The 27,856-nt window shown below is 40.3% G+C and overlaps 1 protein-coding gene across 2 annotated transcripts; it reads left to right on the forward strand.

Moving 5' to 3' along the window:
- The first annotated feature begins 1,199 nt into the window (after positions 1 to 1,199).
- peds1 (plasmanylethanolamine desaturase 1) lies at positions 1,200 to 27,503 on the forward strand. Of its 2 annotated transcripts, XM_061256730.1 has the most exons (8): positions 1,200 to 1,363; positions 4,526 to 4,645; positions 5,047 to 5,138; positions 5,739 to 5,883; positions 6,410 to 6,622; positions 17,549 to 17,697; positions 23,040 to 23,165; positions 25,976 to 27,503. In XM_061256730.1, exons 1-8 carry the CDS (start codon positions 1,207 to 1,209, stop codon positions 26,120 to 26,122), a joined length of 1,149 nt encoding a protein of 382 aa, XP_061112714.1. In that variant the 5' UTR covers positions 1,200 to 1,206; the 3' UTR covers positions 26,123 to 27,503. The 2 variants fall into 2 exon arrangements, with proteins under 2 accessions (XP_061112714.1, XP_061112713.1); XM_061256729.1 differs by lacking the exons at positions 1,200 to 1,363; positions 4,526 to 4,645; positions 5,047 to 5,138; positions 5,739 to 5,883; positions 6,410 to 6,622 and adding an exon at positions 14,841 to 14,992.
- Positions 27,504 to 27,856: the final 353 nt, after the last annotated feature.

The following is a 27,856-nucleotide window of genomic DNA, read 5'->3' on the forward strand; positions in this document are numbered from 1 at the left end:
TCTTGCTTAGTTGAAGCAGGTATGTTACCCTCCAGGTTCTGCTCTATATGTTACATTCAATCTAATTAACTTTTTAAAACAACCAGCGATTTGCAGCTACCTCCGGAGTTGATGCAACTCCTTTGTGTTCGTTTATCTTGTGTGAGCATATACAGTGTGTCATTCAAAGTAGCAAGTGGTAATTCTTTCATTCCCGATTGCTTAATAGTAACAACACTAATCTAATGGAGTTTCTTTTGTATTTACATGTTGAAGATCCTGTTATGAAAACAATGGCGTGTTCGCAAATTTGAGGGAATTCTGTCAGTCAGATTGTTGTGCTATCCAATAATTCTGGACTTACTCAGAATTAGTTAAGTCAGCGTCCTTACCTTAGCTATCGATAGTTGATATCCTAAGTTAACGTTAGCTTGTGAAAAGTCTCCTAAGATGAGCGCGTATCATGGAGGTAGCTATGGTAACACAACGTGTGGCGAGTGGGAGCACGGTCTGTCAATCATAGCTAACCGACAGTTCTCATTGCTATGCCCAGACAGTTTGGGTGCCAAATTTTGAAAAAATAGTTTTAAAATACATTTAAATGACTGCATAATAAATAAATAAAATTAGTTTTGTTGTTGCCAAAAGATAACTGACAAGTGTCACATTCAACTCCTTTACTCCTTTAAAACAAACTGTTTAGCTTAGTAGCTATTTAAATCTAATTTCAAGTTAGGTCGTTACTTATACGTTTTTTTTCTCCTACATGTACACATTTCCGTAGGCAGTATTTATTATATTCAGCTAAATCGAGGGGGTTAAAAGAGTCTGCCTCATAAACGTCGATAAAACTGCGACGTGGTGTGTTAGGTAAAACTACAAAAAAAAATCACGAATGTAACATTTAGCATTCTCTTTAAAACTGCCGGGTTCTGTTCCCGATTGTCCGGATTGTTACGAGATTTGTTGCGTATGTTCACGAGCGTTCTGCATTTTTCACCTCTGATTGGACAGTAAAGGGTGGGGTCAGGAAATGTGCACTTTCTCGTCGCTACCAGAATGGTTGCGCTGTTGTGCAAAGCACGCCCCGCGCATCACTCATTGGCCGAATTCAGTAGCGAGCTTGCTGCGAGGGCGATAGAGTAAAGATGAGTGGATGGACGAACGAAGGCGTGGTTATTTGGTTGAGAGTTTGACGCTCCTGTTGGATCCCTGGACGGGCGGGGGATGGATCTGTACCAGAACATGGCGGTAGTGGAGAACGATGTCCGGGGTTGGCATGGCATTAAGAAAGACCCTGAACCACCGGTGCCAGGTATCGGGGCGCTTCGGGGGGGGCCCCAACACGCAGGTGCTCGGGAACTTGCCAATTTATATTCACCAGGTGAGATAGAAAGCAAACGTTTGCTGTCAAACTCATTATTGGAATTTTGCGGACGTCACCAGTAAGATACAGGCTAACCTGGATTTGCACTAACTGGTTTATGAGTGCTTGCCCATTATTTGACAGCTTTATCATTGATCCATGCAAGTCCTGGCTTACTATACGTGGTACCATGATATAAGTAGGCTACATGTGTTCGGTAATGTAGACCCTGCGGTTTGTTATCAAGCAAATTACGTTATTAACCTTGTTTCCGTGTATTGGTGTCTTGCCTTTGACATAATTACTGCCATCAACTAGCTAGCTAGATCATTGTGACTCTGTACTTCCAATCTGACACTAGTTAGCCAAATTCCGATGATAGCAGGCTCGCTAAGTTGTGGCACTAGCTTTTTGGCTAACCTAAAAGAGAGCGTCTTGCTAGCTAGGTAAGTTGTTATGCTAGCAAAGTAGCGTTACAGTTGTGTTTATTACAAGTGACCACATTGGTATATACTTTTACTAATCTTCATGCGACGTAATAAATCTTTTTGCTTGCTGAAACATTGCTCCCTTCTTTCTAGTCTTGAAGGATGTAAGTGTTTAAATGCAAGTAAATGTTTCTACTTGCATAACTAGACAGAACTGTGCATAGTTAACTAATTCATAGTTGTGTAGGGGATTGGTATGAAGGTAGAAGAATGGCAGATGTCCATAACAGTTTTTTATTACTTATTATATTGTCTCTACAAGGAATATTGGCTTATTTTCATGTTTTGCTAAAATATTGGCCATTATGATATATGAGATAGGAAATCATAACAAGCCAAGCTATCTGTGCTGGCTTTGTCACAGACACAGTATATCCACATATAGTACTTTGGAAAATGGTTTTGTAGACATTTATTCCAGAATTCCATAATAAATAAATTATCTGTCAAAGCCAATGTACACAACACCTGATGGTTCCCCTAATTTCCAAAACCACAAATCATTTAATGTTTTGTTAGACACAGCTTCTTAAAAACCTCATATGTTCCCAAATATGGAATTAAAAAAAAAAGTTATGCAATGGACTCCATAATTAGCACTGTGCATGTATCTAGGTCTCTGCTTAACTGGGTTATGGAAAGTGTGTTTAAATGTACAGATGTATTTTTCTCATGCATGTGATGACCTACTTTAAGCATTTCTAATGATACACCAATGGTTGAAGATTATTCTGCAGTTTTTGTAACCACAGGAAACACAGAAGTGATGTTTCCCCCACAATTTTATTATTTATTTTTCTCACCATATCACTACTCATTCTGCACTTTTATTAGGAACAACTGTACAGCTACTTATTCAGCCAATCGTGTGGCAGCAGTGCAATGTATATAATCATGCAGATATGAGTCAGGAGCTTTAGTTAATGTTCACATAAACCATCAGAATGGGGAAAACATGTGATCTCAGTGATTTATGCATGATTTTTGGTGCCAGACGAGCTGGTTTGCACATTTCTGTAACTGCTGATCTCATGAGATTTCCAGTCTCTAGAGTCTCTAGAGTTTGCAGAGAATGGTGCAAAAAGCCAAAAACATCCAGTGAGCAGCAGTTCTGTGGGCAGAAATGCATTGTTAATGAGAGAGGTCAGAGGAGAAGGGCCAGACTGGTCAGGAAGATAAGATACTCAAACCACCCTGTCTGGCACAAACAATCATTCCACAGTCAAAGATGATTCAGTTGCTGCCACCTGATTGGCTGATTAAATATTTGCCTTTACAAGCTGGTGTACAGGTCTACCTAATAAAGTGATCACTGAGTGTACATCCAGCTTAATCGTAGCCATTTTCTAGTGTAGCAACTGCAAGGGCTATAGTTGTAAACCCCTGTGATACATGCTTGGATGGAACTGTGAGCAATTGGCACAAGAGGGTATCTGTGAAACTCACACAAGAGGATACTTTTTCTAACATTTCAACATGATTGGCGCATTATAAAAATATCATACTTCCTCACACTGGCCATCCTTTGCTTTGTCTCACGGTGGGATTTTTGACCTGGTTTTTTTTTTGTAGGAATGTTATACTGACAGAAGGAGAGGCACTTGGTTTTCTCTCTGGCTGCATGAGTCACTGGAGAGCCCATCGGAACATTAAGTGATTAGGCTTTGTTTTGAATGGCAGATTATAAAAACAGAATAGATTTCAGTCAAGCCCTCCGCAAACGCGGCTCCTTAAGTAACATCATCATGTTCTCAGGCTTACATTTGATCAGATGATCTGCAATATGCTTGTGTGTGTGTGTGTGTGTGTGTGTGAGAGAGAGAGAGAGAGAGAGAGAGAGAGAGAGTCCCTGTAGGACAGTGCTTTCCAAACTCGGTCCTGGACTACCCCTGGTTATGCTGGTTTTTGTTTTGACAAGCTGTTAATCTTTCTTCATTAGGTCCTTTTCATTTTTAGAGAGATTGTTTACCTTAAACCACATTATGACAGAAATAGCTTTGCAATGGCATGAAGAATAACATTACCATGTCATTTAATTGTATCAACACAATGCAGGTTTGCCTTATTTGCTTTGCCTTTGAGTTTTTCGTTATCTTCCAAATGGTTAGTTTTGGTGGCCAGGTGTCCACACTTTCACCAATTAGGAGCTTAGTGATTCACCTTAGTCTTTAATTTTATCAGTCAAATCATTTACCATGTATTACATTTTTCAGCCAAATGTATGCACCGTTTGCAATCTAGGACAATATGCACAATATAAATGTGGGATTTTATTCTTTATGGTATGCATAGCTTATAAAATGTGCTAAAATGTGCTTTAAGCGGGTAGTGAATTGCTCTAAACATGAAAAGCACCAAATTAACAAAAGATTCCTGGATTGCAGTTGTGGTTGGAACAAAACCCAGCATACACAGAGGTACTCCAGGCCTGAGTTGTAGGGACTTGTTGTGTATAAACGTTCTTATCAGGAATACTCAAATGTGACCCTCGTAGTCCTGCTGGTTTTCATTCTGCCCCTCAGGGACCGATTTATACCTAATTAACCAGGTGAGAGTAATCTGGGGAGTAAAAGTGACATTATTGTATTATGGGTTTTCAGGAGAAAACCAGCAGTACTAATGATCTTCAGGGCCTGATTTGAGTATCCCTGGCTTATATAATAATGGAACTGAAGTAATTATCTCCCTCTAGGGAAAAGGTTCCAGGAATGGGTCAGCGTTGTCCTCTGCTTCTCTCTCATGGCCTTCAACTTCTTCCACCTCCTTGCCAACTTCCATCTGAGTCACCTGTGGTACATTCTGATTGCCGTAGGTAAGCATGCAGACACACCCCCTTTATATCCCTTTTCACTCCACCCTCCTTCACTCTACTCCCCCACTACCACTTCTCCACTCTAGCGGAAGTATGCGGAGCAAGGGGGGTGTGTCCTAATAGCCATAGTAACTGTTAACTTAACTGTCACTTCATGCCCTGGAAACCATTGTTTGTGGACTCTCCCCATTGTCCCAAGTATACCAACCAAACTGCCCTCCTCCACTCCCCCAACAAAATGTGTACAACCATGTATGTTTTTGCGGAAGTCTTTTCACATTTCTGGATGACTTCATCCTGCTCACACCCACATACTATGAAAACCCAACCCACAAAATCTTACAGTCTGACTGACTATCTGGATGACTGTCCGTCTGACTGTCTGTCTTTGTCCATCTCAGTTACAGGAATCCTGACGGCGGATTTCGCCTCTGGGTTAGTCCATTGGGGGGCCGACTCCTGGGGGTCGGTGGACCTGCCCATTGTTGGAAAGGTGGGTGCTGTCATAGACAGTCTTTTCCTGTTTACTGCAAAGGCCTCTTTAGCCTCCAAACCACACACTTCAAAGTGAAATGTTTCTGCTCCTGGTGGGTCCCCTTGGTCAGTAGGCCATCTATCCTAGCAGAAAGTTTTACAGCTCATTGTGGTCATAAGAGAACGTGTGGGTTGTCATAGACACATTTATACCAACTGTTTATGATCAGTGTAAGAGACACCCAGAGACAAGTATTCCTTTTTTGTCATTTTTGATTTTAGCTAATACGAGTTGCCAAATCTGCAAACAGCAATTTTGGTACATAAGATTTTACTACCCCTTGCTTCCTTAAAATGGTAATAAGTATTATACTGAATCATTGCAGACATGGTTTCACTTGTGAAGCACTTGTGAATAATTCTTGGGAAGCCTAGGGGGGTGAACATTTCAGACTTTCTGTAATTTTGCCTTTGGCCCTACCTCTCTGCTTTGGAGGAATGGTTGTGCCCCCTGAGGTCTTCTTTTCCCAACACCCCATTGGTTTCTAATCTGTCCTTTTCTGGTACCTTCTGGAACTCACCCTTCCTCCGGTGTCTCACCCCCACCCCTCCATCCCAGGCCTTCATCCGACCCTTCCGGGAGCACCACATCGACCCCACTGCCATCACCCGGCATGACTTCATTGAGACCAATGGGGACAACTGCATGCTGACCCTGGTGCCTCTGGCGAACATGGCCTTCAGCTTCCTCACCCTGTCCCCTGGTAAGGATCCTCCATTTGGGGGCTCCTCCCACCACCCTGTTAACCACTAGATTTCCCCTAAATAAAAAAACAAATACTTGACACTTGCTAACTTTGACAGTGTGAGAAAATATATTTCATACTAATATATACCGTATATATTTTTTTTCATTTTTGTTTATGTTATTGAGAGCAAAAAACAAGACTTGTTTTTTGCTCTCAATAACATAAACAAAAATGAAAAAAAAATATATACGGTAATATATATACCATATATATATATATATACCAAATTAGCTTTGGTTCAGGAGTTAAAACATCAGCCGATAGAAAAATTGTGAATTCCGATGTGTTAACCTTTCTGGTTTTATATAATCCAAGGTACGATTCTGAATTAAATTTAAAAAAAAAAACTTTTGATCTCAAATCATTGTCACATTGACATGAATTTTCTGCCACGTTGCCCACTTTTACTAAATGTAACACCTAGCACATTGCAGATAGTTAGAGGTTGAACACATCCATTATTTCATTTGTTTCCCTGCAGCGGAGCTGTATTCCAAGTACCCATGGGACTGCTATGTGCTCGCCCTGGCTATCTTCGTCACCCTCACTAACCAGATCCACAAGTGGTCGCACACTTACTTTGGGCTGCCGCGCTGGGTCACCTTCCTGCAGGACTACCACATCATTCTGCCCCGCAAACACCACCGGGTGCACCACGTGTCGCCCCACGAGACCTACTTCTGCATCACCACAGGTCTGGGTTACTGCACCAGGGGCATCGGATATTTAGCCAGTTCCCCTCACATTTCGGAGTTTGGAGGCGGCCGTGACCAGGCGTTTACATCTACTGCCGTGCAATCTATTGTAAAATGTATTCGTCGCTCAAGGAACATAATTTTTTGTAGTCCCAATAGGTGTTTTTGTACCAAATTAAGTTATTTTGTCATTTGGTCAATATTTAAATATTGTTTGGATCAATCGGAGACCATTTGCTTCACGGTAACTTGCACTTAGTGGAAAATATGGACCCAGTCTTCTTGACCATCTAAGGGCCTCCCTTGTCTGTAGTGTGCAGTCTCCAGCTCCATTTGGTGGGACTTCCATGTTTTCAAAAATGCTTTTCACAAGCCCATGGAAACTCAATTGGTGATGTCACTTTGTCCATATTTTTTTCTTCAGTCTATGAATGAAACCCAGAATGCACAGGGGTCTCCCAGGAGTGGGTTTCATATCCCCAGTGTGAATTAAACATCCTGGGTTTGCAATGTAGACCATGTGACTAGGACCGCTTTTGTTCAGACTCATGCAGCCTAAGCCGCCTTGGCCATGTGGTCTGGCTACACTTCAACCCAAAGCATAGGAATTTCTGCAACCCCCTGCACTGCCCATTAGTCCACACTTAAAGATTAACTTAAAGATCTAACATGATAATTAGTTGATGAATAGTAAAAATGGGTCCTTGAAAGGTCTAAATGTGCTTGAATTTTGCTGTAGAAAATTCAAGGCTTGAATACTGAGTAGAGCTGTAGATTCTGTTTTTCTGAAGGTTTACAAAATCTGATACGTCAAGTTTTAAAAATATCAGTAATAAGAAGGCGATGTCATTGAAGGCTTAAATTGTACTTTAAAAGTACTTTAAATGTTTGTGTTAAGCACGTTGTAGGAACCCTGATTATTTTAAGTTTTTTCATGCCAAAAGGCCTCTTGCTGGTGTCATATATTTAGAATTGTGTTTTCATAGTTCCTTTACACAGTTCGAATCACAAGCTCTCCTGTCTGCTTCTATGCTCCTTTGCAGGCTGGCTGAACTACCCTATGGAGAAGCTTGGCTTCTGGCGTTACCTGGAAGACCTCATCCAGAGCGTGACCGGGGAGAAGCCCAGGTCCGACGACATGAAATGGACCCAAAAGAAGTAACTGGGCCCTCTGAAGGCAACACCCCTTTCTCACCTCAAAAGATTCTGCTGTTCCCTTCTTGGCCAGTTGCCTGAAATAAATTGAGCTCCTAACAATAGAGACCGTAGATTTAACTTAGCCCCCCCATCTGCAACAGCACAGCTTTAAGTTGGAGGTTTTGCATCTTTCGTTTGTTCAGTCAGATCTTTTCACTGTAGCCTTTGTCGGGGGGGGGGGGTTTACAAAACTCTCAAAATCCCAGGACAGGGGCAGGTGAGGGCTGTGCTTTGCTTGGATGACACAGAAGCTTAATCAAACCCCTGTAAAGCACCAAGCCCCGACTCATCCAACCCACCCCCTCAGCCGATGTCAAGTGGCCAAACAGAAAGCCGTCAACCACAGGTGTGGAACCCCTGTTCCACGAAAGCCAGATGTTCTTCTGAAATGAATACTTGAAGAACAAAAAGACTTCCCAACCAGTCCTTGTGTCATTTTGTGGAAAAATGAGGAAAATGAGAAAACTGTGACCGAGATGAGAGATCTTGTTTTGCGTCCCCGTAGCTATTTAGTGTCCCTGAGACTGGAGCATTGGGAACCTGTTACTTGCATTTGTCTCCTCCTCGTCCTCTGTGCTCTTACGAGATGGGGCCTCTAGCCTGGTGGAATCTTCTGGGCCATTATCTCAGAGGCCTTGGCGAGCGGAGGTCAGATCTTCTGTCTTCATCCAATGCCCTTATCTGGACTAGCGGGGCCCATGCTATACAGCATTGTGCAAGCAGCCTTATATACATCAGATGCAGTAGACAGTCAATCACCTTACTTTACAGAGCGCCTTTTCTTTGTTGGTTCTCTATGATCTGGGGGAACTGGATTGCCTTATATTTATAAACCCCACCTCCAAATTAAACATGCATATTTAGGCAGTGTTGTTCATTTAAGCTTTGCACCTCCTCAGATTCCACTATATCTTTCCAGAGATGCATTGCACTTGAAACCAGCCGTGTGAGGCCTGGGTCAAGCTTTGGTTCAAAGAATGAGTGTGCAAGCGATTCACACACCTGCTAATGTAGGTGGGCACGGCAAGGCCCAGGACCAGTAGTGCTTGTCTACAGAATGAGGTCAGCTTTAAAGAAATTAGACGGCATGTGACTGAATATCTGTGGATGTTAAATAGAATCTGCATTTTACTTTATAGAACTTTGAACATTGTCTTAAAATTGAAACCTAAAAAGAGCTTGATTGACTGGCATTGCTGATGCCATGCCTATTAATTCTTGACTACAGCTAAAATGCCTTTTTGCACCACGTTTCTGCCAAAAACTCTATTTACAGTACAAACAGTGACCACTTACTGAGGCAGACCTGTACACCAGCTTATCAATACAAATATCTAATCAGCCAATCATGTGGCAGCAACTCCATGCATAAAAGTGTGCAGACACAGACAAGAGGTTCAGTTGTTGTTTTGACAAAACATCAGAATGGGGAAGAAATTGAATGATTGTTGGTGCCAGATGGGGTGGTTTGGGTACCTCAGAGACTGCTGATCTCCTGGGATTTTCACGCACAACAGTCTCTAGAGTTTACAGAGATTGGAGTGGCAGTTCTGTGTGTGAAAACACCTTGTTAATGACTGGTCAGAGGAGAATGATAGGAAGGTAACAATAATACAAATAACCATGTGTTGCAACAGTGGTATGCAGAAGAGAATCTCTAAGCACGCAACATGTTGAAGCTTGAAGTGCATGGGCTACATCAGATAGATAGATAGATACTTTATTCATCCCGAAGGAAATTTTAGAAAGCAGAAGACATATCACTAATACGTCTGAAAAATAAGTCTAATACCTGTAAATACCCAATAAAGTGGTCACTGAATGTATATTTACTAAATAAGCTGATGATATAAAATGCCTGCAGTAGTGTAGTATTATTTCAATCACTTATTTCAAAACCTGTTTTTCATTTTAGAAACGTGTCTGTTAAAAATGCATTTCACAACCTAGATTCTTTCTTCCCCAGACACCAGTTTGTTGAAGGCAACAAACAGACAGAAAATCCGATCAGAAAATAAATAAATAATTTATGGTGAAAAGGAATGTATCAAGCATGCTCATCTTTTAACTTAAGCATAAGGATACTTTGATATAATTGCAGGTCAGCTATCACAAGATTAAAAATTCCCACTAGAGCATTGATAAAATAATCTTAAGTATATTATTGCTTTGCCATCAAAAGATGTATGGCTTAGATGGTGCCACACTGCATTGTGGCATTTGTAGAATTGCCGGCCAATTGCTCAGTTGTCCACATGCTGATTTCTTATCTATATATATCATTTTTTTCTCAAGGGGTTGATATGAAGGATGTTTCGCTAGAGGTTTGTTACATTGGGCATCTTTAGTTTTCTAGATCTCCTGGCTAGATTTTGGGATGCCTTTCATTCCTAAAGATGTCATGTTTTCCCCAGGAAATTGCTAAGTCTATCCAGCTACGATGAATAGAAAAAGATATTAGTGTTTATGCAAGTTCCCATGGGAATGAAGAACTGGCTGTTTGTGAATGCATACACTTCTGTGCTTATTTTATAATAGGGCCATGGTAGCTATGGCTTTAAAGGCCACCTACTGTATGAGCTTCCCTTGATTGCCTTGGATTAGTATGGCTTTGTTTTTAGCATTTTAGCATATAGTTTTTCCACCTAGTCTTGGATAATTTTACAGATAAGAGATGCTTTCTCTGGTGTTTAAGTCCTTTTTATGTGATGCAGGTTCTTTCAAAATAATGCCACACTAGACACACTGTTTAAAATAATTAGGTGTCAGTTCATAAATGTAGTCCATTAGAACATATAATACAAAAGAGCACATTCCCACAATAAGCTGAAAAATGCAATCAAATATTATTTGATTACATTTTTGTAAAGTATAGTTTTGTTAGTAACCGCTACATTGAGTAACCAGATTATACTGGAAAGGCATCAGAAATTAGGCAATAAAAAGACATTGGGCTCATTCCAATCGCTTATTTTTCTTGCTCCTGACTTGCTTCCAACCCCTTAAATATTCCTACTAGGAGCTAGAAGTAGAAGTTAGGGACTCCTAATCTTTCCTTTGAGCAAGAAAACATCAGCGCATCGTTTGCGGAAGTATTTGTTTGGAAAGCCCAAAATGTATAAATGATCGACCTGTGGATGCACCTCTCCCCATCTGCCATGTCTGTAACTGATGTGGCTTCCAACTGACGTTTGAAGGAGCAAAGACTTTATCATTCGCCTAATTCATGTTTTCTTGACTTCCCCGTTTTCATTCATTTTTTTTGCCACTTTTCTTTGCCTCTCCCATGATGGGTGGATGGGTAGATAAAGAGCAAGAAAAAGAAAAATGTGGGGAAAAATAAGCTATTTGGAATGAGCCCATTTGAAGAATCCACTATTTTTAAGAACTGCAGTACCTCAAATTGTGAAATCAAGCTTTGCTATTTTGGACATAACACACATGCATGAAGATGCAATGAGATCACAAGCACACGTACTTTCCGAATTATTTCTGATTTCAGACTTGTAAGAAGTATTTATTTTTTGCAAGAAGAGAAACTATGCACTGCACACATGTTTATATAGCATAACTCTAAGATTTTCATATGTTTTTCATTCAATTGTATTTCAAGTAAATTGTAAACATTGTTCACTAGACAAATGGAACAAATGCTTAAAAGGGTATCTATGGTTATTATCAATTTGGCTTCTGAGTGCAATTAAATTTATGAGTTGAACATTCAACTGAACACTTGCATAGTTCAGTTATAATAACCCTTTTCTTTCTTTCATAAATCGAAGTTACCATGTTTAATGCACATTGTAAGGTAAACAGCAGACCATTTTAGAGCTTCTATAGTAATTGAAAATGACTCCAGTTGACAGCAAATGGCTTTTTGTAATCATGTGCACCAAGGAGTCTTGTTCCAAAGTTGTTGCGTTTGTATGCAGTTTTTTTTTTTTTAAAGAATACTGCAGCACAAAGTATTGAGTGCATGTAGGCTGGTGGCATTGCCCTCCTTATGGGAATGCTAAAGGCTGATATTCCTTTTGTACCAATTTTCATTTTGTCAAGACTGTGAGTTGGGAGAGCTTGCAGGTTTTTAGTTGCATTTGGTTGCACAAAAATATCTTCAAACTGAACAAAAACAGATATTTCCTGAAATTAACATCAGAAACGAAAGACCTCTGATTGTCAGGGCCCAGTATTTCAAAACGTTTTTGGATAGGATTTCAGTAATCGGATAGGATTAAATCCCAAAATGCGCTATTTATTTTTGTGATCAAATGTTTCCTTTATTCAGAAACGTGCGTTCTAATTCAGATGAAAAGGACTAATATGCAAAGTGCTTTGCAGGTTTCCAACATGTCTACTCATGTCTGTTTGTCTTCATTAAATGTTGCATTATTTTGTCCAGCAAAAACTGCAAATCTAGATGATCTAATCCTGACCTTGTGACATATGGATCAGAATCTATCTGAAAACTCATTTAAAAAACCCCACAAGGACAATTTTGTCTGGGATAGCAACATTTCATGACAAACATACGTGAGTGAACATGTTGGAAAACCTGTGATTCAGTTTGCATATTAGTATTATTCATTTGCATTAGTGCATAAATACATAGGCAAACATTCAGTCGGCCTAATTTCAGAATGCAATGGCTCACTGGATAATAAAAATAATTCCAACTTTATCTTAAAAAATTACTTCCAAACACAACTGTTTTGAGAGCATAATGTTTGTACTGATTAAAAGACCCTAGTAAAGATAAAGGTTCACTACAGTACAGCTCAGTAACCATACAACTGGTCCATCTGGATTTTCTACCATTTTCTGAGGAAGAATTTAAATTCTTGTTTTAGCAGATACCCATAGGCAATTCTTCCAGAATAGGTAAACAGAATATATTTTCATATAACCTCCCAAAACATTTACAAATGTTAAGGCTAACAGTTTTCTTTAGAACCAGTTTTAATTTTGTGGGGTTGTTCTTTTTAATATATTATTCCCCATTTAGAATGGATATTGTTTTGGAAGGGTTTGTGTTCAATAATGTGCAATAATTGGATAAAGCAATTTATTAAAGATGTGCCAGGTGTCGCACATGCCCCAATATCAACCGTGAATCCATCCTGAATCCACCCTCTCAGTGGGATAAAGATTATCCTGATTTTCACTATCAAAACTATCCTAATTTCCACCTTGGAATTTTGAAATACCCCCCAAAAAAGCATTTGATCTAGATTCTGGGTAGGATTCAAAATCATTATCCCAATTTTTAGAATCAAGATCACAGCTTGTAATTTTGAAATGCCCATTTTTGAGTTTTAATCCTATCCGATTACTGAAATCCTATCCAAAAAAGTTTTTAAATACTGGGCCCAGGTGATGAGGATGTCACATCCTTCCATCCTTTTGAAATGCAGTGTGCACATTTGAAACCAATTGGATAGTATAATCAGCATATGTTGTTCATTCACTTGATTGGTATATATTGTAAACAATAGATTTGTTTTGTACTATATTGTAGGCCTACATTGTCCTTTTTCAGTGAGAGCTGCTTCAAATAGTTTTGTTTTTAATACTGAACAGGGACAACTTTATTATGGGAGGAACTTGTGCTCTGACTACTATGATGCAGTTGTCAAGGACCACAGAAGGTATATAATAGCATTTGTCTAAATGTACGTAGTTAATAATAGACCAGGGGTTTAAGACTATCCACTATCCACTACTGTTTTGGGAGACAGTATATTTCTCATGTTTGTTGGGAAGTTCAAAGTGGCTTGGAATGATAGCCATTAATTGAGAGGTAAATGTTCCCTGAGAGTGGAATCTTTTTTTTTTTTTTTTCACAAAACCAAAGCAAACAGTCATGTTTTGGAAATTGTCATTCTTTTCATTATAGCCTGTCTCTCGTGTGAGAATATGTCCATTTGGGTTTGCTTAAGAATGGTTAAGATGTATTATAGGAACTGGCATTTCACAGCCATTTATCCAAAAGCAAAAATAAAAATAATTTGATAATTAAATTGGCCTTAACATATTTATAAATGTAATGAACAAATTTATATTTTAAATTTCATAGGATGTGCTTGTTTGATTTGTTTTATGCTCAATTCAGTTTTTGCACTGAACCCAACATGTTTTAAGATTTAAAATCCATGATTTGAAGCTTTTCATTTAATCTAAAGTAAGTTGGTGGTTCTGTTGGTGAAGTAATTTTGGTGTGATTAACTTTTGTAAATATTAGAAACAATGCCTTGATGCCTTTTTGTTGTCTTCTCTTGGGGAGACTGTAATGTTACAATGTATATACATATTACATTATATTTATAAGGAAACTAAATAAACAAATATGGAATAAGATGACTTCATTGTTTGAATTTTCTATACCAAGAATTTAATCCTTTTCCTTTTCTGCGCATCTGATTGTTGGTGCATCTGTCTGTGTGCGAAAAACCACTAGGCTCAATGAGCTTGTTCAATTAAACTGTAGCAATGTCTTGTGAGGTGCCTTGATATGTACCAGGCTGAAACTCAACATCGTGCACACCATGTAAGAGGTGTTATCCAAAGAGAGTCAGAGGCTGACAATCTGACACCTACTTTCCATTACTACAGGGTTTGCATTGGAACATGCCATGTGTCCTTACACTGTTTTCCCGCTTCTTGTTTTCCCATGTACTTCAGACTACCATAAAAACATCACTGCATTATTATTTGTACTGACGTAACTATTGATGTGATACTGACGTGCTTTCTGCACCAGTAAACGCAGATGCGTGGTCTTTTTCAAAACCGATATCATATTGGACATGTACAGCAGCACACACACAAAAAACTGCTGACAACAAGGAACAGTAAAACGATCACCGATAAAGAAAGCAGAAGCAGAAAGTGAGTTGAAAATATACGTGTGAGGTAATTCATGATAACATAGGGTGACATGGGTTTCACTTAGACTGGGACATTCTTCATATGGACTGAGTACTTTACCAGTAAACAAATAGCACACGTCGTATAAATATGGTAATTCTGTAACATGAACAGCGCCATTACATTAAAGTTTCTCTCTAAACTTTTACTTTCTTGTTGCGCTTAAGCTCATGCACGGCTGCAACAGGGAACGGTAACGTGCGCGTTCCCGCTTTACAGCGACAAGATGGCGGTCGCCGCCGGATCAGGTAAATGAATTTCACAATCGGATAAATAGCTAGGTTTATTATTAATCCATTTGAATTCGTACTATTTGCTAATGCAATGTATTTTAACAAAGAACGCTGATTGTTGACTTATATTGTAGGTAGTCTGAATCGTGCCGTGGAGATTCTGGGTGTGGAGCTAGCTAGCTAGCTAGCTATTTGTTTTATTTTGCGGCGCTGGCTTAGCCTTACAATATCAGCAAGCCTGTTAGCAAGGCAAGGGCTAAGTGGGCTTTTGTTCACCGAGGTTCACTCTTAGAGTAGCTATGTATAAAGAAACCTATTCAACCAAAAGCGCCGGTTATTGCGAAATTAAATTAGCTGACAAAACAAATCAATACTGTCCTTTTCAATTAAACAGTTACAGAAGAATATAGTTGCTAATTAGTTAGCTATATAGCTACCTAGCTACCACTGTACGTCGCTAGCTTACTCTCAAGTGCCGCGTCATTCGGGTGCATTGTTAGCCAGCGAAACCGAGCCAACATGCTAGCTATGCTCTTGTCTGGCTAAAATCGTTTGCATTCCGGTAATTCGTGCAGATGCATCTTCTGCCTGGAGTGGGTACTTGTGACTGTCTATGGTTATTAAGGGACCATATGGTTATGGTTATTTGTCAGTGATAATTGACTTGCCAGTTAATTTTAGGCTAGTTAATCTATCGTAGTCGAATGGTAGCTAGCTCTAACTGCAGATCTGCGAAAGGCTAACGGTAGATGATGGTAAATAATCCGCCTATGGCTACCGTTATCTTCAGATCATCTCTGATTTTAGCCACTCATCGTGGCCTAGCAAAACCATGTTCCGACAATATTAAGGTCTTAGAGGGTGACGCTATTAATGCACAGAGAACCTTATTTCATCTGTTAACCAAGTGATATCCAGCTCTTCCTCAACGTTGTAGTCTAGCTATAATAAGAATCTAGCTAATTATTTAGCTAGCTCGTAAATTGTTGAATTGCATATGTGGTGTATCGTTGGTGATATTGTTGTATTGCGTCTGCATGCTAGCTAACTCCTATCAGATTTTGATTTTAATTAAACGTAGGATATGGCTAACTAGCTACCAGGCACTGTAGCTCTCGTTTGCTAACGGTACATGCATAGGAAGTGGTTTCTGTCAGACTCGTTTCCTGCACCAGTGACTTTGTGTAGCCATAGTGTGCTTCTCATTTTTATCGAATCATTCACAATCTGTGATCACATTGAAATGTTATTGGAAATATTATTTAGCTTCAGTTATCAGAACCAATTAAAACACGACCCTAACTACCTGATGCCCTAAGATATTATCACGGCCGATTTTACATTTTGGTCCAAACTTGTGTTTGCACGCGCTTACTCTGTAACGTCGGATGTGTAACAATGCAAGCCATTTTACAAACGTTGCTTTTCTACAGTATATTGTGTTATCACTTTCAGTATGAACTCTCAACCATTTTGCTGTTTTATTTTGTTAACGACAAATATACTTTTTGTAATCGAAACCAAACAGGCCATGTGGTGAGTTCTGTCGATGTGTTTGCAGTCAGAGGGTCGTATTCTTCGTCAAACCATTTACTGATTTTTATGAATTCATTTTTGGGTGCTTGCTCTCCGCTTGAAGAAATTCATTCATTCATTGGACCAAAATTCCCATTGAAATACCTTAGTGATTCAAAGCCTTTTTTTTCACATTTTTAGGATTTCAAGCATGGATCCCCAGTAAATTTAAGGGGAAAGAAATGGGGGCGAGTGCGCAGAGCAAAGAAACAGCTCATCCAATTATTTATTTGTCATGCTCTAAAACATTTCTGCTGAATGATCACCAAGCTTAACTTAATAGCATTTTGCAAAATAATTCATCTGCATTTCAACAAAAGAGCCTCCAGTGCTTATGCCAGCAGCATAGCGGCAGAAAATGGCTGCATCCTTTTCACCTGTACAGAGCTTGCCCCCCGATTCTGTCTGACACGATATAGGTACTATACAACTTGTTTTTATACCCTTTTTTACTACTCATTTCTGTGACAAATTTCATTAATAAAGATTTGTTCGAAGGCCACAGCAGTACAGTTTGATAGAACTAATCGCTGCCAGTGCGTAAGCATTGGATGGGATTCACTGTGGCTAGTCTACACAGGAGTCCAGTGACCATTTCGGAGAGTGGCAGGGCAGCAAGACAAGTTGAGCGTGGTCAGTCTGCAGAAACTGGTTGCATCAGTAAGGTTGGTTGTCATAGCCAGGGATGTTGGGGCTTTAGTGCTGGAGAGCGGTTGTACCGGTGAGGGACGGCAATCCTGCCAAAACATGCGCTACCTACCTTGGCCTAAGAATCAAATCAAATCAAATTTATTTATTTATTTGTATAGTGCTTTTTACAGATAACTGTCACAGATGCTTTACAGAGTAACAGAAGGAAAATTGGGCAAAAACCAGGCCTGAATCCCAAAAAAGCATGCAAGATTTAAAACAATAAAAACCCAGCCGGGTGGGAAGGAAAACATTTGGCTTGTAAAGAAAGTTTGTGATTGGTGCATCTCTCTCCCGCCTGCCCAGGCGTGACAGTTCCTCGTAACTTCCGGCTGCTGGACGAGCTGGAGGAAGGGCAGAAAGGAGTGGGAGATGGAACGGTCAGCTGGGGACTGGAGGATGACGAGGACATGAGCCTTACACGCTGGAGAGGAATGATCATTGGCCCCCCCAGGGTGAGTGCTGCGGACCAGAGCCCTCCAACCGCAGAGCCCATAACCCCATTCCCCTGCTGATATTTTGCTAATATTCAATGGGTCCACCCCAGCAATGCAGGTTTTAGAAAACCCTTTCTTACTCAAAGCTATGCATCACTTTCATTGCAATACATTTACTCTCATGTGTTTTATATAGTGATCTTACCTTCTACTGAAAACCACAGGTGCCAAAATGATTGGCACCCCAAACAATTACTGTAAATAAAATCAAACAATGTGAAATTGTCAATACAGTTCTACTTCATTGAGTTAATCTCAGCCTAAATGAACTATATTGTGTCATTCCATCACCTGTTTCAGTTGAGTATAAAAATGAGGTTACAAGCGTCCCTTTGTCAACCATCAGCAAGGTCAAGTCAAAAGTAAAAGAACTGTCAATTTAGACGACACAGATGGTAATTGACCATCACAAGTTGGGTAATGGGTACAAAAAAAACATCACATTACATTAATGGAATTTGGCAGACGCTCTTATCCAGAGCTACGTACAGTTGATTAGACTAAGCAGGAGACAATCCTCCCCTGGAGCAATGCAAGGGCCTTGGCTGTGCGGATCTTATTCTGGCTACACCGGGGATCGAACCACTGACCTTGCGTGCCCCAGTCATGTACCTTAACCACTATGCTACAGGCCGCCCTGGGTTAAAGGGTACCAGGAAGAGTATGCTAGTTCATATTGTCCCCATGGACAGTGAGGAAGATGGTGAGGGAGGTCATAAATAACCCAAAGATCCCAGATTAAGAATTGGTTTGTGTTTTGGGAATAAGATTGGTTGTGTATTGGGGTTGCCAAGTCAACCTAAAACAACAACAAAAAAACTAACAGAAAATGGCACCTCCATACCAACAAACTCCTTGGAAAGGGTGGCATGAAGACAGCCCTTACTGAGCACAATAAACAAAACCAAGCATCTTGAGTTTGCCAAACCTCATTGCAACTATGACTGGAAGAGTGCTATGGTCAGATGAGGCCAAATGTTTTGGCCATACGCACCATAGACCAGTTTGGCTGCAAAATAGAATGCATACATCGGGAAGCACCTCATGCCTACAGTCAAACATGGAGGTGGGTCATTGATGTCTGGTGTTTTACTGCCAGTGGCCCAGGGGCACTATTTAAGATCAATAGCACAATTAATTCTACAAAGTACCAGGAAATCTTGTCAGAACACCTGGTTGCCTCTGCCCGGAAGCTGAGAATTGGTTGTAGGTAGATTGTTCAGCAGGACAATGACTCTAAGCACAATGACTTAAGCATCAAAATCCACACAGAATTTTAAGTAAAAACAATAAACATGTTCTGCAATGGCCATCTCATTCTCTAGACTTAAACCCTATGAAAAACCTGAACTGAACTGAAAGGGAATCTCAAGGATTCTGGAATGTTCTGGATGGAGGAATTGTGAAAAATCGCAGATGCGTTCTCTTACCTTATCACATATTGTGCCAATATTTGTGGAACGTATTTTTTCGGAAATACATTTTTCATTTAAGAAATGTAAGATTTTGGTTGATTCCATCGAATCATTAATAAAGCACACTGCTTTACACTCAATAAAGCTTATGACATTAACTGTTTTATTTTGTGCATAATAATAAGGGTGCCAATAATTCTTGAGCCCACTGTATATATTTAACCCATATCACTGAATGAACAGTAGATGGGTCAATGAAAATATTCGTTTTTATAATTTTGCATGTCCATTGAAGTGACATTTTGAAGTGGAAATTCCAAAATGGTGAAATTACATAGCCAACAACCAATTTGTTTGTTGTTGCAATCAAAGCCCAAGTATTATTTTACCATTTGTCAAAACTTGAACTTGAATGGGGCTAAAGATGAGCTTGATATCATCTGAATTATTTGTCTTGTTCTAGGCTTTGCTCTGCACTGCAGACAAAGCCAATGAATGCACCATCAACTGGCCAAATCAGGACAAATCTTTTGTAATATCTTTATTCAGTATGAGATGATTCCTCTTGACTTAGAAGAAAATGTGTTTCAGTAAATAAATTCAGCAAGATTTTGACAGCTGCTTTTGTTGAGAAAATGTTTCCAAAGACATCAAATGGTACAGACGCAAAAGAGAAATATAAATATACAGCGTTTTTGTTTTTTCTTGATTCGGTTCTGTACCCTTCACTTTTTACGCATAGCCCCCCATCCCAGTTTCAGGACGGCATCACATTTTTTTCTGATTAGTCAGATGTATTCAGTTGCTTCATTAATATAGGAATAAGTGAGCTTTCAGTGTCTAGTCTTGATTCTAGGCTTTTGATTGCCATTGGAGTCAATTATTTGCGTTTGTCAACTCAAGGATCAGAGTTCTTCCAATAAAAGTCACAGAACCTTTAAGAGGCTGAAGAAAAAAACAAAGACAACATTATTAAGAGTAAAGAGCAGGGTTGAACCAGCTTTTCGTAAGTTCCCTCTTAAGTTGAAACGTAAGGCTCGCATTGCTTACTAGTTTGTTTACAACTAGGCAGTTACTGAACTTGGTGGCACCATGTGTCCTGAACGCACAACTTAGTAGGGTGGCAGCTCTTCGTCAAGTGATGTGCACTTGCACAAACTTCTGTCAATGTTGACTTACGCCATGATGTGGTACGGAACTGCAGCAAGCAATGTTTCATCCTGTGCACCTCAAATCTCATTTTCCCCATAGGCTATGAAAACCAAACTAAGGTGTTATATTTTCAACCCAGTTATACTCATAACATTGGCGAAGATGAGGTTTCAAGCAATTCTACCTTATAGTAAAATATGCGTGACAACTTGGCTTAGTTCTTATACACAGCTGTTGTAGCCCCTGCAGACACCTGTCCATCATTCTTCAGGAGGCAGGTGTGTGCATGTGTCAGTCATTACTTCATAAACAGAACTATAGAGACTACGTGGGAAGATGCAAGCCCACTAGTAAGCTGCAAAAACAGCTTTGCTGTTTTCTAAGAAGTACCTAGAAGAGCCTGCAGAGTTCTGGAAAAAGGTCTTGTGATTGGATGGCACTTCATCCTACAGCAAGAGAATGATCCCAAACATACTTTTTGAAATCCAAGAACTGGAAAATTCTTGACTGGCCAAGCCAATCGCCTGATCTAATTTGAATTGAACATGCATTTCATATGCTGGAGAATGAACTTAAGGCAACTGGTTCCTGAAACAAACAGGAGCTGAAGATGGCTGCCATACAGGCCTATCAGAGCATTGCCAGAGAAGATACTCAACACCTGGTGCTGTCTGGATGAATGGTTTCAAGCAGTCATTGCATGCAAAAGATATGTGAAAGTACTAAGCATGGCTGCTTTCATTTACATAACAGTAATACGTCCCAAATGTTATGGTACCCTGAAATTGGGGCTATGTATGAAAAGTGCTCTTTTTTTCTCCATGGTGAAGCCCAAGTGTCTAAAAATACTCTTAACTCTCTGAGACCAACCAGGCTGGCGACAGCAAATAAAGTACTCCTGATCAAACGTCAATAAAACATTTTGAAATATATTTTCAATGTGTTTAAAAGCTAAGATTTTTGCAGAGCGACAGTCTTTCAAGTAATAAAAGCCTGAGATTTCTGCATTTAAAGAGGGGTGGTATTTACCATAAATCTAACACTAAGCTCTGCTTCCTTTCTCTGGTGGATAACAATGCTGCGTGTCAGAGGCTTCCGTTGAAAAACTGTTCCTCATTGCTTATGTCGACAGTTATCACGGTTATAAGGCAATCAGAGCTGGAGATATACTATTGAGAATATGGCCTGTCCAGCTACAAGAATTCTGTAATTTTTCCCCTGTAGAGAAGGAAGTTTGAGGGGTAGAGGAAAGTTTTTGGAATATATATTGCGTATATATACTATTGCGTATATTTGCATATAGTAAATCTTGTTGTATATAGTTTGTTTTAGATAAATAGTTTCATGCTTGGCACAGTTTTGTTTTCCAATTTGTGTCTGCCTAAAATTATACAAATATTTTATGTTTTCTGGGATGTATGATGTTTTTATTGGTTTCTCCTGCGAGGACCATGGTGTGACCGAAGCATGAATAAAAAGCCTTGGAACACATTATATGTGTTATAAAGTACAAGAAATGTACCTACGTTTTGTTTCTTTTTTGGGAATGTCTTCGTAGTTCACATACTCAATACATTGAAATGAGTTTCATGGTTTGTTCATGTAGCTGAGACTGGAGAAAAAATGAGCCATCCCTTGATGGTAAAGGTTAAGGTAATTGGTTAAAAAACTAAGAGGAAGGAAAAATCTGCCAAACAATGTCTGTCTGAAACGTTATTGAGCTCTATTGCACTATAATTCTTTTTTTGTTATTATGGTTCTGTACTCTAGCTCTTTGAGTTTGAAAGGATACAATGACAATGAAACGCATCTGTGAAGACAATTCAACAAATACTTGTAGTACCTTAAAATGGGTGTTCATGTGCAAAAGGTGCTGTCATTTCTAAACGGTTCATCTAATACACTCAAATTAAAGCTGACAGTCTGCACCTCAACCTCATTGTATCCTTTCAAACTCAAAGTGCTGGAGTGCAGAACCAAAATACCAATACATTTGTCACTGTCCAATTTATTATGGTGCTCACTATTCATTTCATTGTGATGTGCAATGTGTGCACATCATTTCTATCCATTTTGTTTTCAAATAGTTTTTAAAGTCCATAAATGCAGGATAATATTGTTGCATGTGCCCCTGCCTGGTGGGTATACATTGATATGGCTGGAATTTGTCTCATTTGCCAGCAAAAAGTCCTTGCATAAACTCTTGACCCTAGTATTTAATATTAATTTTGTTGTCCATTTCTAAGTACCATTCCACTGTTGAATAATGGCCCTCAATTATTAGTGAAGTGTGAAGTGCAGAGCATTTTACGTGCAGAATATGGATTCTTGTGAATACTGAAATATCTACTCTCAGGCTTTGCCTGTTTCACAGATATGTTAGTAGTAATACTGTGCTGATCTGGGTTGTTCGATCGTATGCCTAGAAGGGCATGTGTGTCAACTGAATTTTGCTCCATTACCTTCTTTGCTTAATCATTCACCCATTTAGACATTCCTAGCATTGCCGTTAATGACTCATCAGATCCAACAATTGCATTTTTGGCATAGTTCGAGGAAGTCCTTTCTTTGTGCCTGTTTTGTGGAATGCACAGCTGTGAATGCATAGGAAAAAGCGTCCAATTGGACCAGTCAGATCCAGGGGCTTCAGCTGGAAGGAAGACAAACAAACACGGCTGCTCCCAAGAATCCAGTTTGACATCCAGGTCTAAACACCTTTTTTTCTGTTTGCAGACAATCTATGAAAACCGGATGTACAGCCTGAAGGTGGAGTGTGGGCCCAGATACCCAGAGACAGCCCCCTTTGTCCGATTTGTGACCAAGATCAACTTGAATGGTGTGCACAACTCCAATGGCGTGGTGAGTTGCCGCTGTGGGCTGCCAGTCATTAGGTCATCCATACATCTGTTGCACAAAATAAGACCAAATCATTTTTGGTTAGGTTAAGACAGGTTTTTTTGTCTCTACAAATATTAGATCAGGCAAGTAATCTAAGGTCTGTCTTAAATTCCACGTTCACAAATATGGCCATGTTGCAATAGGGTTACCGGCTACTATTTATGCCAGGCCCTTTAATATGCCTGTAAATTGTAATAATATTACAGAAAGGCTGAACAGTTACAGGACACAAGGAGACTCCCATTCCTGCCAGTTAAAAATCCCAAAAACCCTTACAAAAATATGTTTTTTAAAGTGTCTTCAGTGCCCTTTTCCCCCAACTAAATTCCAGGTAATGTACTTAAAGTGCAATTACACTTTACTTTCTCGATGTAAACTTGCACCACAGTTTTTAAATACTTAAATACTTAAGTATTTAACTTCTTCGCAATAAATTCAAAACTTAAAGAATACGTATAGTATACATATTCCAGGAAATACTTTAGGTAGGCTATAGCTTACTTAAAATGAGCCCATTTAATTTCATAAAATACGTAAAACGAACCTTAAAGATAAATTTGATGTGCTTTTCCATATTGTGGATGAAGCTGTTTGGACGTGAAGTTATGATTTTACTACGATGTGCTCTTTTGCTTCAGCAAGTGCTCGGCACAGACGGAATTCAGTTTGTTTGGATCTAGCCAGCCAGTGATATCACTGCATAACATTCTGATCTTGGTAAAGGTCACAGGGCACTGGAGAATGGTCACGTAAGACTGGATAGTTTTTGGTACTAGCTTGTTTGGTACGGTTAGCTAGTTTCTTGCCCTCAACAGCACCCTGTGTGGGAGACGGTCATGTTAAAAGGGTAATCTCGCATTGTAATCTTGCATCTGCATGTTTGCTAATCAATCAGTGGGAAAAAAACATATTTGAAAAGAGAGCAGCCTTGTACAGTGAAAAGGATATTTCTGCGCCCAGTAGATTTAGTGTTGTGGTTAGTGCGATTGTCTCACATGCAGGAGACCAGGGTTCAAGGCTCACCTGTTCCAATTCTTCATGTTTCGCTCTCTTTTAAAATATAATTATATATTTTAAATAATATTTTTCAAGTCTCAGTCTAGGGGGTTTGGGGAAAGGCAATTTTAACTGAAATAGGTCCATGGGAGCACTTTAGTGATATCATCAAGCAAAACACGGCCGTCTGCCCTCAGGGTGCTGTTGAGGGCAAAAAACGCACTGAGCACTTAAAACCACGCTAACGTCCTCCAGAACCTAAAATAAGACGCTGGAAATGTGTGCAATATGGGACCTTTAAGTAGCCTATAAAGGAAGTGATTCTGGTAGGGCCATGCACCTGTTAGTGACAGACTAGAATCTTATTGAAGAACGTCACGTAAGTGTAATATGTAATACCATGGTAATCTTTATCGCTCGAGCAACTCATTATCTCTGTAGTTATCTAAAGGGCCACATAAGATTCTTCCTGCCTCCGTTCTGCACAACCTGTGGAAATGGCCTATTTGCGAGGGAAAAATTGGTTGTGCAAGTGGTTGTTTCTCAATGCAGTTTTATTTGTGATTCGCAAGCGATGCATTCCTGTGCAACAAGATATTCCGATTTGTGAGTGCAAATCCCGTTCATGACACACATGCCTGATCACCATGGGAAGTTTGTTTCGCCATTGGGAGGCTGGTCCAGACAGGCATTGTGACTGGGAGGCGCAAGTATGGAAGGGAAGGCCATTTGCCCCAAGGTCACAGAGTTCTGTCTGGGGTGTAGGGTTTGAAGATTAAATGGAGCTTTTCTATTAACTGCCCTGTAGGCTAGTGCCATGGTTTTAAACTTGATGTGAGCAGTAACAGGCAGCCAGTGACATGAGATGTGGAGGAGTGTATGTCATAGCACAGTTGAGAAGATTCTAGGCTAAATGGTTGGCGTTTATATAGCGCCTTTATCCAAAGTGCTGTACAATTGATGCTTCTCATTCACCCATTCATACATACACTCACACACCGACAGCCATTGGCTGCCATGGAAGGCGCCGACCAGCTCGTCAGGAGCATTTGGGGGTTAGGTGTCTTGCACAAAGCCCGGGCGGGGGGATCGAACCGGCAACCTTCCGACTGCCAGACGACTGCTCTTACTGCCTGAGCCATGTCGCCCCAAGGCTAGTTCAGTGCATTCTGTGCTGCATTTGTTAAGCTGGACAGGCTGGGGGACCGAGGGAGAGGCAGTGATGAGGACATGGAGGGAATGAAAAGCATTTGGTTTTAGGCAGGTTCAGCTTTAGGCCATCTAGATTGGACAACAAATTATTGATCAGAATCTGCGTGCTACTCAAAATGGTTGGGATTTCCATTGGGTGTGAAAGAACTGCTCCTGGGATGGCATTTTTATTCTGGGTCATTTTATTATTTTTCTTTTGCTTTTACTAGTTCAGCCATTGTGATCTTGCTTGCAGGCTTAATGGGTTGTTGAATTTTGGGAATATAGCCTGCAAATGTGGAGTGATTAGGTGTTCTTAAAGCCTATAAACATTGTGTGGTTTGGTCCCCCAATAAAGTTGTTAAAGTGGACCTCGTAGGGGCTGTTAACATGGTGTGTGTGATTGGGTCCTCGTAAGACCTGGATAAATGGTGTGTGTGATTGGGTCCTCGTAAGACCTGTATAAATGGTGTGTGATTGGGTGCTCATAGGGCCTGTATAAATGGTGTGTGACTAGGTCCTCATAGGACTAGTATAAATGGTGGGAATGTGGTGTGTGTGATAACGGCTCTGGCTCCTCGCAGGTGGACACACGGGTGGTTTCTACGCTGGGCAAGTGGCAGAATTCATACAGCATCCGCGTGGTCCTGCAGGAGCTCCGGCGGCTGATGATGTGCAAGGAGAACATGAAGCTACCCCAGCCCCCAGAGGGACAGATCTACAGCAACTGATCTCCTCCTCTTATTCCTCCTGTTCCTTCTTCCTCTTCTCCTTCTTTAATTTGTTCATCCTTCCTTCATCCTTTCCCTCCTTCCCACCTCTCAACTGCAAACAAGCACGCGCACACACACATATACACACACACACACAAGCATACGCACGTGTACACATGCATACACACACATACACAGGTATATACACACACATACACGCATACACACGTAGACTGAAAGTGCTTATCTGCAAGACTGAAAAACCATACCCCTGCACTTCAACCACCGCTCCCCCAACCCTCTCTACTCCCCGCCTTCAGCCTCTTGGCTCCGCCCTCTGTATTTGTGGATTTCTCGCTGGACAGAAAAGATGGCCGACAAGAGTGCGCAGCGCAGACCATGCCGAACCAGACCATTCAAATACTGTACATCTTATTATGATTATTATTATAAATGCATATTGTACAATAACATAAATAATCTTACTGAGTGTATTAGTGGTTGTGTTGCGTTCTTCAGTGGGAGGAGATTTGTGTAGCTGTACAGGATGAAATGAGGAGGGACTCCTGGCTGCTCCTGAAGTAAATAGTGACACATGTTGATCTTGTCCAGCATTGAATGTCAGTTGAGTTGTCAGTTACCTTTTTAATCGCTGTCTGGTCTACAATTCAGAGCCTGAGCTTTTGTCCCGTGGATCCTGGATTTGCGCTTCACGCCAAACACCTCTAAGTCAGCGTCACAGATCACAACTCTGAGCTAGAGTGCTGACAGACACCCCAAATGTTCTGTTTTTTTGGGGGGAGGGTTCGGGGATTAGCCGTTATGTATGAGGACAGGTCAGAGGGCCTGTGGCGTTACACTCCTTAGTTGCTCCGTAAAAAGTTTCGGACAAAATTTGATCGGGCTATCCCATGGTTCCATGCTCCACAGTTGTTAGGCTACATCCTTTTATCAGATCTGTTTTGGAAATTGTGTGCCATAAGGCCCTTCTGCTCATTATGGAAAACAGCTAATGGGAAATGCTTGTTTTGTTGTTTTTCTTCTTTTCTTTTTTTTTTTTCTTGTTCCGTCCAGTACATTTTTGTGTTTTATTTCAATTTTCATTTCCCGGTTTCGGCCGACCATGAAGAGCGTTTGATGTTTGGCCCGGAGCCCACTCGGCCCACAGTTGGTGATGGTTACGGTGACAGATGAATGTTCCAGGAAGAAGCGACTGTCCCCTACCTATCTCACCAAAACTTTCAGTCAGCTTAAAAGTGGGTGGTGAAGTCATCACGTGTAATGAGCGTTTGTTTGTAGAGACAGTAAATAGTTCTTTAAAAATTTTGTTGATGAACTTGTATTGGGAAAATACAGTCTTCAATATTAGGACATTAATAAATGCCACTTTGGAATAACAGCCACCGTAGTGAGTGAGTTTACTGTGGTTTTTAATCTCCCTGTTTGAAGTGCTGCATAAGCATTCAGATAGTCTGATCTCAGCTAAAGCAGTTTAACAGTTTAATTTATGTCTGGAACATGAGGCCACTTAAGCTGCCAGAATGATCAGCATATTGCTATAACTTGGCCATTCTCTGGTTCTGTACTTTAGGGACAAACTGTAAATCTCTCACCTCAGTGTACCTCGGCAAATGCCTCTAAGCCTGTGGGGAAATGTGCCTCATTGAGCTTGGGAAAGTTGGTCTTATTAAGTGGCCTATTATTTTTTTCCTTCAAATGCTTGCAAGCCCTGAAATGACAGCAATTTGGACT

Source organism: Conger conger, chromosome 10 (genome assembly GCF_963514075.1).
Source record: "Conger conger chromosome 10, fConCon1.1, whole genome shotgun sequence".
Classification (NCBI taxonomy): domain Eukaryota; kingdom Metazoa; phylum Chordata; class Actinopteri; order Anguilliformes; family Congridae; genus Conger; species Conger conger.

What these genes read in the sequence shown, in the direction of transcription:
- peds1 (XM_061256730.1), top strand. Translation starts at nt 1,207, where the DNA reads ATGGATCTGTACCAGAACATGGCGGTAGTGGAGAACGATGTCCGGGGT. An exon ending in TGCCAATTTATATTCACCAG is followed by an intron (nt 1,364 to 4,525) that starts GTGAGATAGAAA and finishes ATCTCCCTCTAG; the next exon opens with GGAAAAGGTTCCAGGAATGG. An exon ending in ACCTGCCCATTGTTGGAAAG is followed by an intron (nt 5,139 to 5,738) that starts GTGGGTGCTGTC and finishes CCTCCATCCCAG; the next exon opens with GCCTTCATCCGACCCTTCCG.